The sequence below is a fragment of the Ahaetulla prasina genome, chromosome 1, assembly GCF_028640845.1.
Source record: "Ahaetulla prasina isolate Xishuangbanna chromosome 1, ASM2864084v1, whole genome shotgun sequence".
In the NCBI taxonomy this organism is placed as follows: Eukaryota; Metazoa; Chordata; class Lepidosauria; order Squamata; family Colubridae; genus Ahaetulla; species Ahaetulla prasina.
Window position 1 is genome coordinate 224,350,241 of NC_080539.1, and position 14,230 is coordinate 224,364,470.

At 41.0% G+C, this 14,230-nt stretch overlaps 2 protein-coding genes across 2 annotated transcripts in view; both read left to right on the forward strand.

Annotated features, from left to right (window-relative positions):
* Positions 1 to 14,230, forward strand: part of PLA2R1 (phospholipase A2 receptor 1) — a 193,045-nt gene that overhangs the window by 54,311 nt on the left and 124,504 nt on the right. The window lies entirely within an intron of this gene.
* ITGB6 (integrin subunit beta 6) overlaps positions 1 to 14,230 on the forward strand; it is a 53,762-nt gene that overhangs the window by 5,257 nt on the left and 34,275 nt on the right. Inside the window, exons 3-6 of the mRNA XM_058191877.1 lie at positions 1,079 to 1,283; positions 4,580 to 4,826; positions 11,634 to 11,799; positions 12,565 to 12,726. Coding sequence (XP_058047860.1) covers positions 1,079 to 1,283; positions 4,580 to 4,826; positions 11,634 to 11,799; positions 12,565 to 12,726 — 780 coding nt within the window. The remainder of the gene's footprint in view (positions 1 to 1,078; positions 1,284 to 4,579; positions 4,827 to 11,633; positions 11,800 to 12,564; positions 12,727 to 14,230) is intronic.

Here is a 14,230-nt window from a genome sequence, read left to right on the forward strand (position 1 = left end):
TGGCAGGTAAAAGAAATAGAAAATAAAGAATATGAAAACAATGAAAAGGTCATTAAGAAGTGGCTTTCAATCTCCTTAACAGCAGTTATAAGTACATTTCTATTTTATTCTTTCTCTCTCTGTGTGTGTTACTTCATCATTTTCTTTTTTCCACAATCTACTCTTTCTAAACATCCAACCCATAAATCCCATTTTCCCCTTTTTCTCAAACTAATTCTACTTTATTTATTTTATACCTTACTTTATCGTAAGGTTCCATTAACAGAATTTGGCAAGTTCACCTTTACAATCCAAAAACTAGGATGCTTGCCATGCAAAGGCCTCTTTTGCAGACTCTTATCCTGCCATTGCCCTGCCTTCCCCCTGTCCTCCAAGGTCATTCCATATCCCGTGACATCTACAGAGGGGAGGAAACCCAAAGAAAGTCAATGATGAAATGTCACCCAGTGTTTGCACGTCGCAAGAATTATTTCTTTGTTCTCACACATTCTCATGATTAATAAAGGCAACTTGAAAACTACATGTGGTTCTCGACTTACCACGGTTCGTTTAGTGACTGTTCAAAGTTACAACAGCCCTGAAGAAAGTGACTTGTCACCTTTTTTTTTTTTACACTTACGACCGCACGCAATCAAAATTCAGATGCTTGGCAACTGATTCATATTCATGATGGTTAGTGTCCTGCAGTCATGCAATCCCCTTAAATCAATGGAGAATCCAGATTCACTGAGCAACTGTGTTACTAATCAAAAAACTTCAGTGATTCGCTTAACAACTGTGGCAAGAAAGGTCATAAAATGGGCAAAAACTCATTTAACAAATGTCTCACTTAGTAACAATTGGACTCAATTGTGGTCGTAAATTGAGGACTACCTATATACCAATTTATAGATTAAGATAATTTCAACACGATCCATCTTCACATTGTTTGTCCTATGCTCTCAAGTACATACACATCTAACGTGACGCATCTCATGGAAAAGCATTATTGTATACCCTTTATAATTAGGGCCATCATTTAATTTAAACTATTTTGTATTTTACTCGGTTTGTTTTTTGTTCTTCCACTCCTTTGTAGAATTTTACTGATTCATCTGAAATTCATAAAAGGTGTGACACACTTGAAAAGCTTATTTCAGAAGGATGCCATCTGAGTTTAATTGAATTTCCCATTTCCAAAGTAGAGATCCATGAAAACCAACCCCTGAGTGACGGGCCACAAATAAATGGTTCAAAAGTTACTCAGATTTCTCCTCAAAAGATAACTATTTTCCTGCGACCAGGTAAGTTACTTCATCATATCTATAAAACCTCTTAAAATAGTCTGGTTATTTATTTATTTATTTGTGAACTGCCTCAATCTTGACGAATTGTAAGAGTTTACAAAAAGCCATGGCAATAAAGTCAATGCACAATTTGGTCTACAAAAAAATAAGGATTTGAAAGGAGATATCTGAATTCATTTACTAGAGAGTAAGCTTTGTTCAATTTAGGAAATCTATTTCTGAGTAAACACCTGGGGATTTTTTTTTAATCAAGTGACACCTGAGGCTGTATGAGACACAGAACCATTTCTGTAAAGTTAATATTTTGTTCACAATAGCTTTAGCAATTTCCTTCTTTCCTACTGCAATATTAATATGGCACAGAACAATAGAATCCATCATAACTTACAAGCAAATATCTATCATCTGAACATATTATAATGCTACTTCAGTCCAGATAGGTTATTTGTTTAGCTATGATTGCAGCACATTTGATGAATAGATTTGAGAAATATACAGATTTGTAGCAGGGGAAATAGTAATTGGTGAAAGCAGAAACAATTTACTAATGTTTTTCTCCAAAAGAGAGACTCTGCCTTTCAAATAATTTCTCAATAAGTGATGTTCTCTTACTTTGCCAACATTACTCAATCTCATTAATTTTTTTTTAAAGTGCACCTTGAATTGGATTCACAAGGAAACCGTTAACCAATACAGCTCATGAGGCAGAGGTATAATATACGCAGTCCTTGGAGGATATATAATTGCCCATGCTGCCTAATCATAATATCCAGATATGAGGGAGATAAGCAGATGATAGACAGAAAGATAGATAGATAGATAGATAGATAGATAGATAGATAGATAGATAGATAGATAGATAGATAGATAGATAGATAGATGATACATTTCTTTCGAAGGCTGAGAAAGAATGACTGGCCCAAAGTCACCCAGCTGGCTTTATGCCCAAGGGGGGACTAGAACTCACAGCCTCCCAGTTTCTAGCCAATGCATTCAACCATTACAGCAAATTGGCTCTCTTGAAAAGGCTATATGGATTTATTATTTGAAAGTAAAGTTATTCATTGAATATTCGTGTTGTCACTCTAAGTCAGTGGTAGTCAACCTGGTCCCTCCCGCCCACTAGTGGGCGTTCCAGCTTTCATGGTGGGCGGTAGGGGTTTTGTCTGATACTGAAGCACTTTCCCTTTTTTTGATTTAATTGACTTTTTAAAAAATGTTCATAGCATTATTTAAAAACATTTTCATTAGGTTTTCATAATTTATGCTTCTATGTATGCAAAGTATAAATAAAAAGATTTAACTACAGTAAGTTGTTTTATAAAGATTTATTCTGCCAAACTTAGCGAAAGTCTGATGTAAAGTATTTGGTAAGTAATTGTTATTATATGCTTTAACTTGCTGTAATAAATTTTATAAAGTAAAGTTACTTCCCTCCTTTATAAATTACCATTACTATGGAACCGGTGGGTGGTTAGAAAATTTTACTACTAACAGAGATACAAAAGTGGGCGGTAGGTATAAAAAGGTTGACTATCCCTGCTCTAACTCCTAAGAAATCTTGCTAATCTGAGCTCAGAGATCCTTATTCCTTGGATAAATAATTTCCAATCCTGATGGTTGTTAAAGCAAATTGACCATAAGGCAACCATAAGACAAACTGAGTTTGAGCCCCAGAGCACTGAGAGGCAGTGGGGGTAAAAAGGAACATAGGACAAGGTGTGAATTTCATAAGACAAAGATGGCCACTGAGTTCCCTACCAGTTCCAACAACTTTTAGAAGCTGTTACTACAGTGTAATGTTTTTATGTGCTACACGGAGGAAATCATTAACTACATGACCAGAAAATAGTTTTCAATATGATTTATATTAGTATGTGAATTTAGGGAGTACCAAGATAATATTTAACTAGTTTAACATTAAGTATATACATATCTATTGTATTTAATGTAGTATTAATGAATCACATGTGTCACTCAGGTATTCCCCTAAAGATGTGCATGACAGATAAGAAATGCCACAAAGATTATTGTGTGACAGTAGTTAGTAGCATTGGACTTTGCCAATAACATACAGTATTAGATCAAATACAGTCAGGGTGGGCTTCAAAAATTTTAGCAAGGGGTTCTCTGCCCCGTTGCTGGGTGGGCGTGGCCATAGTGGGCATGGCCTACTCTGTCTTCTGCACCGTGGGGGGGCATTTTTGCTCTCCCCAGGCTCTGGAGGCTTTTCTCGAGCCTCTGGAAGGGTGAAAACGGCCTCCCCAGGCTCCAGAGGCCTTCTGAAGGCCAGAAATGGGCCCATTTCTGGCCTTCCCAAACTTCGGGTAGGCTCATTTTTTGCCATCCCCGAGCCTTCACACGCGCCCTGCACTTACCCGCATCCACAATGGGCCACGTGGGGACTCCTGGGAGGAGCGGGGTGGGGTGGGCAGGGCCAGCCAGGAGTGGGATTTGGGAGTTCTCCATACTGCACAGAATCTTAGCTAGTGGTTCTCCTGAACCCCTGTGAACCCCCAGCAGCCCACCCATGAATACAGTGCTGTGCCAATCAGAAGTGTAAATATTTTCGAAGGTGTAGATATGTGAACTCAGGTGACCCAAGACTTACTGAAAGGGGTGCTCCCAATTTCTTTTCTTTTTTCCTTTGATGTGCATTGACTGCCAAAGGCTTGATGCCCTGCTTGACAGAACTGTTTTGACAAAACAGCATTAGGCTGGGTGGAATTCTCTGCCATCTCATTTTCTGGAGGTATGGGAATCTCCTGAATGAATGAATGAATGAATGAATGAATGAATGAATGAATGAATGAATGAATGAATGATTACACAGAGTGAATGGCACATGAGGATGCAAAGCTTCTAAGTATTGTACACTGTTTATTTTAGGTTTACTGAAAAGGGGTTCCATCCCTTCTCAGAACTAGTAATGAAACAAACCACCTGATGCTTCTACAGGAAGGAAGTCTTCCTGGCCAATGGGATGGGGAAGACAAGTTGTTGTTGTTGTTGTTTTTACCAAGCTAGTCATTCCAACTTTTAATTTGTTGTTTCTTGTAGTAGTCTGTCCATAAAGCATATTGTGCAATTATACTTTGTAGATGTTTTTCACTATCCATATCAGACAATTAATTATTAAAAGAGTTAATGCTACTGCTGAGATATTCTTTGTCACAGAATAACACCATGCAGCCTGGAGAATAAAGAGGCTCAGTCAATACTTGTACTTCCCCTTCCCCCTTTTTAACCACAGTTGTTTGATGAGTTTTCTGTTTTCCCTTTGGCTCCACAAGGAAATGAAGAAACGATACAGATCAATGTTCGTCAGACTGAAGATTATCCAGTTGATCTTTACTACCTCATGGACCTTTCAGCTTCTATGGATGATGATCTGAAAACCATAAAGGAACTGGGGTCTACTTTGTCCAAAGAAATGTCTAAGCTCACAAGTAACTTTCAGATGGGCTTTGGGTCTTTTGTTGAAAAACCAGTTTTGCCATTCATCAATACTCTGACAGAAGATCTGAAGAATCCTTGCCGGTTGGTAGAAAAGTTCAAACATTTCTTCTGACTTTTTAGAAATATGATTTGAATTTAAGTGAGATATTTCTCTTAAATGCAGTTTGATGAATTCATTGTTTTAATACAGGAATAGGGGATTCCCCACACCCCAGGAAACAGGTCAGGGACTGCTGAAAGTGAGAAGTCACCTCCAGTAGCCTTTTCATTCATATACATGCAATCAGAACCACCCCACCTCACCCCAAACTTATGCACACAAACATTGCATACTAAGTCAACTCTCTTCAAGGTAACACCCACCTTTCATTATCCTTTCCAAAACTTCAAGATTGCGGAAAGCTTTGATGGATCAGATAGATTGGCCTTATGGGGTCTCCAGTCCTGCTTTAATCATTCTGGTACTTTCCGCTTAGGATGGTCTCTAGCCTAGATTCCAGAGAATCTGCTCTGGATAATAATTATTTATTTCAGTTTGTCCATAAGCTATTCATTTATGTGGGGGTAGGGATGGTGATTATCTAGATTTCTGGCAATTAAGCTAAGGATGCTGTGCTCCTTGAAAGGGCAACTGAAAACTTATCAGATGCAGCACCAAGTTACTCCATGAGGCACTGAGAAATTCCACCAGTGGAACATGTTGACGGGGCATTCTGGAATCTATGAACTAATAAGATTTACTGAATTCCTCAACATACTCAAAGCTACAATAGGAATACAAAGCTACAACTGTAGGATTATTCTGGTTCCCACTGATCTTAATAAATAGGAAACTACCATCCACTTTCTGATCTGGTAAGAATAAATGACATATTTGTAAACCACTTAGAGAGGGCTGTAAAGCACTATAAAATATGTAAGCGCTATTGCTATTTTAGGAAATAGTGGCTCCTCTACAAGTAATGCTACTCACCAAATGTTCTGTAAATTGTGCTTTATTTTGGAGCTATAATGTACTGAACTCACATATTTATTTATTTATTTTGTCAAATACATATTAAATAATATATATAAGTATAAGCATGAATTGAATATTTAAAATGAATACAACTAAAGGGAACATTAGGAAAGGGACGGTAGGCACACTGGTGCTCTTATGCACGCCTCTTACAGACCTCTTAGGAATGGGGTGAGGTCAATAGTAGACAGTCTTAGGTTAAAGTTTTGGGGATTTTGGGAAGAGACCACGGAGTCTGGTAGTGCATTCCAGGCATTAACAACTCTGTTACTGAAGTCATATTTTCTGCAATCGAGATTGGAGTGGTTCACTTTAAGTTTGAATCTATTGTGTGCTCGTGTACTGTTGTAGTTGAAGCTGAAGTAGTCTTCAGGGAGATACCAATCATATAAACTATAATCCATCTGAAGATCATACTGCTGAATACTGAAAAGAATAAAGGGCCATACCAAATGCACCTCAACCCTAAAGCTTTTTAATGTGACCTCCATCGTCATTTATAAGCACATAAGCATTTTACTTTACAGAAATGTTCCATTTGATTGTTTGCCAACATTTGGATACAAGCATGTTCTGTCGTTGACAAACGATGCAGAAAGATTCAATGAAATTGTGAAAAGCAGAAAATCAGTGCAAATTTAGATACTCCAGAAGGAGGATTTGATGCAATTATGCAGGCAGCTGTTTGTAAGGTAAAGAAACAATATCTGTGTTTCATGTTGATTTGGGGTAAATGAAGACTATGTTATTGCTTGCTTTACTTTAAATCAGAACATCCCATCTGAAAATACCTCACGATCAGTGGTGGGATTCAGCCAGTTCGCACCACTTCGGGAGAACCGGTTGTTAACTTTCTGAGCAGTTTGGCAAACTGGTTGTTGGAAAAAATCATTAGGCAGAGAACCGGTTGTTAAATTACTTGAATCCCACCATTGCTCACGATGTTCAAGAAAAGTTTAAAAACCTGGTTGTTCCCCCAACTCTTGGGTTAGGGTGGGTGTTAAACTGTAGGATTTCATTTGTTTAAAGAATTACCTTTTGTAGATTATGTGAATAGTATTTTTACTGTTTTCTCTAAAAGCTGTATGCCACCCAGAGTCTTATAGAGTTATGCAGCCTTGTAAAGCCAATAAATAATATTCTGAATTGCTGATTTTGTATATAATTTATTGTATCTACCTCAAGTACTCAGACAATATGGTTGACCTTAATTGCTCTACAAGTTTCACTGAGGAGTGGTATTTACTACTTCACCTCAGGCAGCAAAATCTTATGGTTTGTCTCTGATAGTTCTTTCGAATACTAATTTTCATCCTTTTATAGAGTAGAGCTTGGCATGTTTTTAATCATCAGAACAAGATAAATCCTATTTCATATTTTCTGCATATGATACCAAAATACTGCATATATTGCTTTACCTCATATTCCCTGTCATCACTTATTAATGTTTTACTGCAGGAAAAAATTGGCTGGAGAAATGATTCATTACATCTGTTAGTGTTTGTGAGTGATGCTGATTCTCATTTTGGGATGGATAGTAAATTAGCAGGAATAGTTATTCCAAATGATGGAAAATGCCACTTGGATCAACAGAATGAATACTCCATGTCAACTGTTTTGGTAATAGCTTTTTATTTTATTTTATTCAATCCTTTCCCATTCTCCAGTCTTGTACATTTAATCATGCATTTGTATAACTCCATGCATTATAGCAATAGCACTTAGACTTATATACTGCTTCACAGTGCTTTTACAGCCCTCTCTAAGCGGTTTACAGAGTTGGCCTATTGCCCCCAACAATCTGGGTCCTCATTGTACCCACCTCTGGAAGGATGGAAGGCTGAGTCAGCCTTGAGCCGGTGAGACTTGAACTGCATAACTGCTGGAAATCAGCAGACAGCAGAAGTAGCCTGTGGCTACTGTGCCACCACAGCTTTTTAAAGTATTCTAAAAAGAACATGGAAAATGTTATGTATTAACGTTTGTACCTTTAAATATTTGAGCGGGAAATCAGCACGTTGCTGATTGGACGAAGCCTCCAGCAGAACTGTATAAAAGGAGAGGTTTTTCCCCCAGCCTGTTGCTGGGTTCACCCTATATTAAAGAGCTGTTGTCACTACCCTGGTCTCCAGCCTCGTTACTTCCAGAACTTAACATTGGCGACGAGGGTGGGATTTCGAGGCTGAGGAGAACCAGAACCGAGCTGAAGCACGATAGACCCGAACCCAGCAAATCCAGGGCAGAAAAGGCGAGATGGCCAGTTACACTCCACCCGCACCGTTCGACCCGGCTAAGGAGAAATGGGGAACGTATATGACCCGTTTCGAAAGTTTCCTAGAAGCCAACGAACTGCATGGAGTTCCAGACAACCGAAAAAGGGCTTATTTCTTAAGCCACTGCGGTCCGGAGGTCATCGACATCGCGAAGCCCTGGCAGAGCCAACGCCGTTGCAGTCGGTGTCGTGGCCAACTTTACAGACTTTGCTAAGAACCACGCACCACGCCCGGCCCAAATACGTGCGGCGGTTTGAATTCGGAGGCGAAGGCAGATGGAGGGCGAGTCCATAGGTGACTACATGGCCGCCCTAAGAAGAGCGTCCAAGGACTGCGGATACCGTGACCTAGACGAGGTGCTCCTCGAGCAACTCATCCGAGGGGTCAAAGACATCCGCTTGCGGCGACGGCTGCTAGCAAAGAGCAACCTAACGCTAGCCAACGCTCTGGACGAAGCCAGAGCACATGAAATGTCCTCCCAAGCGGCAGAGACACTGCAGAAGCCGGTTCCCACAAAAGGCGAGCGCAAGGCAACCCCGTGCACCAGGAGGAGGTTCAGACCGAATCCGACGGTGAAGACGAGGAAGGGGTCTGCCGCACCGAAAAACGCGACAAAGGGGACCGAGACGAATGCGGAAGCTGCGGGGGTCAACACCAGCGCCAACGCTGCAAATTTAAAGACGCGACATGTCGGCGGTGTGGGAAGAAAGGGCACCTAGCTCAAGTTTGTCGAGCGGCCCAACCTTCCCGCCGAAAATTCAAATCGGCCAATCAGAGCGCGGAATCGGCAAGGCGACCCGCGATTGGCTCAAACAAAAAAGGCGCGGATTCCAACCAAACAACTGTGGTCATAGGCCGCGCCTCGACCAAAGTGGAGAAGAAGATCTTCACCAAGCCAAAAATAGAGGGAGTGCGGTGCCGGCTTGAAGTAGACACGGGATCAGCGATCACCATCATGTCCTGGGACACTTTGGCGAAGTCGCTGCCGTCCGTCGCGAAGCGCCACCTGCAAGCACAACGACTACGAGTCCACGACTACCAGGGGAATCGCATCCCTGTTCGAGGGACCACCTCCGTCCGAGTCGAGTACGGCCCTCACAAGAAGACCCTGCCCATCACGATCGTCGAAGGAACTCTGCCCAGTCTGTTGGGACTAGACTGGTTTCGTGCCCTGGGCATGGGAGTGACTGGCATCTACAGAAGTGACTGTAACCTGAAAGACATTCTCTTTAACGAGTTCGAAGATGTCTTCAAGGACTGCCTGGGCAAGTACAAGGGGACCCCTATTTCCTTCAACTTAGACCCCCAGGTAGCCCCCATTAGGCTTAAGGCGAGGAGAGTCCCTTTTGCCCTAAAACCAAAAATCGATAAGGAGCTGGACAAGCTCATAAATCAGGGGATTTTGGTGCCAGTCGATCACGCAAAGTGGGAGACGCCAATCGTCACCCCAATAAAGTCGGACGGGTCAATTAGAATTTGCGCTGACTACAAGGCGACGCTTAACAAAGCCTTACAGAAAAGCGCTTACCCGGTTCCCGTGGTGCAACACTTATTGCACTCTTTGGGGCAAGGGCAAGTCTTTGCGAAGTTAGACTTGGCCCAAGCCTACCAGCAACTGCCAGTAGACGCCCGCACAGCCGAAGCCCAAATGATTGTAACGCACAGGGGGGCATTCAAGTGCACCCGATTGCAATTTGGGGTCAGTGTGGCACCAGGGCTGTTCCAAAACCTGATGGAACGACTACTGCAGGGCTCCCAGGGTAGTTCCCTACTTTGATGATGTCCTAATTTCAGGGAAAACATGGAGGAATTGGGGAGTTAAGAAAGGTCTTGAGCATTTTCCGGACAGCCGGATTAAAAGTCAAGGCAAACAAATGCCAGATAGGGGTCGAATCGTCGATTTCTTGGGCTACCGGATAGACAAGAAAGGAATTCACCCTACTGAGAGCAAGGTTAAGGCAATTAGGAAGGCTCCAGCGCCCAAAAACAAAGCAGAGCTGCAGGCATTCCTGGGATTGGTTAATTTTACGGTCTTTTAAAGAACAAAGCAACTGCTATGGAACCGCTGCATAGGCTCTTAGGAAAAATACTGTTTGGTCTTGGGGAAAGTCAGAAAATAGGGCTTTTGAAGCAGTAAAGAACCTGCTCTCAAGTGATAGCCTGCTCATCCAATATCACGACTCATTACCCCTAGTGCTGGTTTGCGATGCCTCCCTTATGGGGTGGGGCTGTACTCAGCCATAGACTTCAAACGGCACAGAAGCCCCTATAGCTTCTACTCTAGAACGATGTCCTCCCAGAGAGGAACTACAGCCAATTAGACAAAGAAGCACTAGCCATTGTGTCAGGGTCAAAAATTCCACGAGTATGTTTTGGGCGGAATTTTGAAATCGTGACTGACCACAGACCGCTACTAGGGATACTGGCTGGCGACCGCCAACGCCTGTGGCACTTTCGCCACGCTTGACCCGATGGACTATATTCTTAGCCGCTTACTCGTACAAGCTGCAGCATCGACCAGGAAAAGAAGTGGGCATGCAGACGCGTTGAGCCGATGCCCACTACCAGGGGCGATCAAGACCCCACCCGGGACGCCCATCCTACTTATTGACTCTTTGGACTCTGGCCCAGTCACATCTAAGGAAGTGGCTCGGCATCATACCGACATTGTGTTAAGGACTGTACTCGGTTGGGTACAGAGAGGGTGGCCAGCGCCGGGCGAACGGTTCAAAGAATTTGTTAAAAACGAGATGAGCTCTCGGCTCAAGGGGTGCCTGTTATGGGGTGATCGTGTAATAATTCCTGATAAGTTAAGGGAAAGGTATTGGACCTCCTCCACGAGGGTCACCCAGGGATCGTAAGGATGAAGGGTTAGCTAGAAGCTATGTATGGTGGCCACTCATGGACGCAGAGATTGCTGAGAGGGTAGGGAAATGCCAAGCTTGCCAAGAGTCCAGACCTCTACCCCAACGGCCCCAGTCAGAGAATAGGAAATAGTGGCTCCTCTACAAGTAATGCTACTCACCAAATGTTCTGTAAATTGTGCTTTATTTTGGAGCTATAATGTACTGAACTCACATATTTATTTATTTATTTTGTCAAATACATATTAAATAATATATATAAGTATAAGCATGAATTGAATATTTAAAATGAATACAACTAAAGGGAACATTAGGAAAGGGACGGTAGGCACACTGGTGCTCTTATGCACGCCTCTTACAGACCTCTTAGGAATGGGGTGAGGTCAATAGTAGACAGTCTTAGGTTAAAGTTTTGGGGATTTTGGGAAGAGACCACGGAGTCTGGTAGTGCATTCCAGGCATTAACAACTCTGTTACTGAAGTCATATTTTCTGCAATCGAGATTGGAGTGGTTCACTTTAAGTTTGAATCTATTGTGTGCTCGTGTACTGTTGTAGTTGAAGCTGAAGTAGTCTTCAGGGAGATACCAATCATATAAACTATAATCCATCTGAAGATCATACTGCTGAATACTGAAAAGAATAAAGGGCCATACCAAATGCACCTCAACCCTAAAGCTTTTTAATGTGACCTCCATCGTCATTTATAAGCACATAAGCATTTTACTTTACAGAAATGTTCCATTTGATTGTTTGCCAACATTTGGATACAAGCATGTTCTGTCGTTGACAAACGATGCAGAAAGATTCAATGAAATTGTGAAAAAGCAGAAAATCAGTGCAAATTTAGATACTCCAGAAGGAGGATTTGATGCAATTATGCAGGCAGCTGTTTGTAAGGTAAAGAAACAATATCTGTGTTTCATGTTGATTTGGGGTAAATGAAGACTATGTTATTGCTTGCTTTACTTTAAATCAGAACATCCCATCTGAAAATACCTCACGATCAGTGGTGGGATTCAGCCAGTTCGCACCACTTCGGGAGAACCGGTTGTTAACTTTCTGAGCAGTTTGGCAAACTGGTTGTTGGAAAAAATCATTAGGCAGAGAACCGGTTGTTAAATTACTTGAATCCCACCATTGCTCACGATGTTCAAGAAAAGTTTAAAAACCTGGTTGTTCCCCCAACTCTTGGGTTAGGGTGGGTGTTAAACTGTAGGATTTCATTTGTTTAAAGAATTACCTTTTGTAGATTATGTGAATAGTATTTTTACTGTTTTCTCTAAAAGCTGTATGCCACCCAGAGTCTTATAGAGTTATGCAGCCTTGTAAAGCCAATAAATAATATTCTGAATTGCTGATTTTGTATATAATTTATTGTATCTACCTCAAGTACTCAGACAATATGGTTGACCTTAATTGCTCTACAAGTTTCACTGAGGAGTGGTATTTACTACTTCACCTCAGGCAGCAAAATCTTATGGTTTGTCTCTGATAGTTCTTTCGAATACTAATTTTCATCCTTTTATAGAGTAGAGCTTGGCATGTTTTTAATCATCAGAACAAGATAAATCCTATTTCATATTTCTGCATATGATACCAAAATACTGCATATATTGCTTTACCTCATATTCCCTGTCATCACTTATTAATGTTTTACTGCAGGAAAAAATTGGCTGGAGAAATGATTCATTACATCTGTTAGTGTTTGTGAGTGATGCTGATTCTCATTTTGGGATGGATAGTAAATTAGCAGGAATAGTTATTCCAAATGATGGAAAATGCCACTTGGATCAACAGAATGAATACTCCATGTCAACTGTTTTGGTAATAGCTTTTTATTTTATTTTATTCAATCCTTTCCCATTCTCCAGTCTTGTACATTTAATCATGCATTTGTATAACTCCATGCATTATAGCAATAGCACTTAGACTTATATACTGCTTCACAGTGCTTTTACAGCCCTCTCTAAGCGGTTTACAGAGTTGGCCTATTGCCCCCAACAATCTGGGTCCTCATTGTACCCACCTCTGGAAGGATGGAAGGCTGAGTCAGCCTTGAGCCGGTGAGACTTGAACTGCATAACTGCTGGAAATCAGCAGACAGCAGAAGTAGCCTGTGGCTACTGTGCCACCACAGCTTTTTAAAGTATTCTAAAAAGAACATGGAAAATATAATGTACAAGGCCATTTTCAGATGAATTAGAATAAAATTATCCTTTTACCACAGAATTGTATTTCATGCAGGGTTAGGGATATCTCCTATCCTACACTACTTCAGGAGAATGGAAAGCAATTAAGTCTTTTACCACTATAGAGACATTAATTTTCTAAATAAGAGGCATTCCAAATCTAATTTAAAAAGCATCATCTTGTTATATCAAATTGAAATGGCTTCTACCTCCATTCTTGTATCATGCATTCTTAAAGTTGGGGATCTCCTACACTGTACTTCTTGCTCTATTTTTATAATCCTTCAGTACATATTCAAGCTCCAATTCTCAATGATTTTCTCAGGGTTTTAAAGAATGTTTTAAAAACTCATTTGATTGTTTGTTGAAGACCCCTCAACGTAAGTCATTTCTTGCTCCAGTGTGGACGATTATCCAAGTGTGATGAAGGAACTTTCCTTCACACAATATTTTTCAATGAGCATCCCAAATTTATGAAAGTGCTGAATGCAGCCTTTCCCCAATTTTGTCCCCTGGGCTTCGTAATTTTGTGTGGCTGATGCAGATGAACTGCAACGAGGTATTGCTCCCTGCCTTTCTATCTACACAGCTGTATTTATTTATTTATTAAGCTTCCATATCACTCCCATCAAAGCCTTTTAATTCCATACTGTATGAAGGTAAACATGAAGGTAAAATACACAATATGTAACAAAAACATCACCAAATAATCAGCAATTTGTTCAGCCTTATCCCACCACAAGGTGCCATTCCTCAAAAGCAATAACCAGGATTCTATTCAATTCCCACATTCCCATCCACAAAAATCCAATTCTTCATTGCATTCCAGAACCATGATAGGGATGAAGGTCACCCTTATCTGCAGATGCTGGCTATAGAGCAGGAGTGTCTAGACTTGGAAACTTTAAGACTTGAGGATTTCACCTCCTAGAATTCCCCAGCCAGCCATACTAGTTGGACACCCCTGCTATCGAGGATTGGGCTACCACCAAGAAGACTTGTTCCCAGGAGCCCAGACATTAAAACTCCCTAATAAGAACCTGTAGGAGGCTTTGAGATAGCTGTCTTCCTTAACAGAAATCTCAGTGTTTTTCCAAAAGGATTAGATTCTGCTTTTCTTAAACATGAATTTACATTTT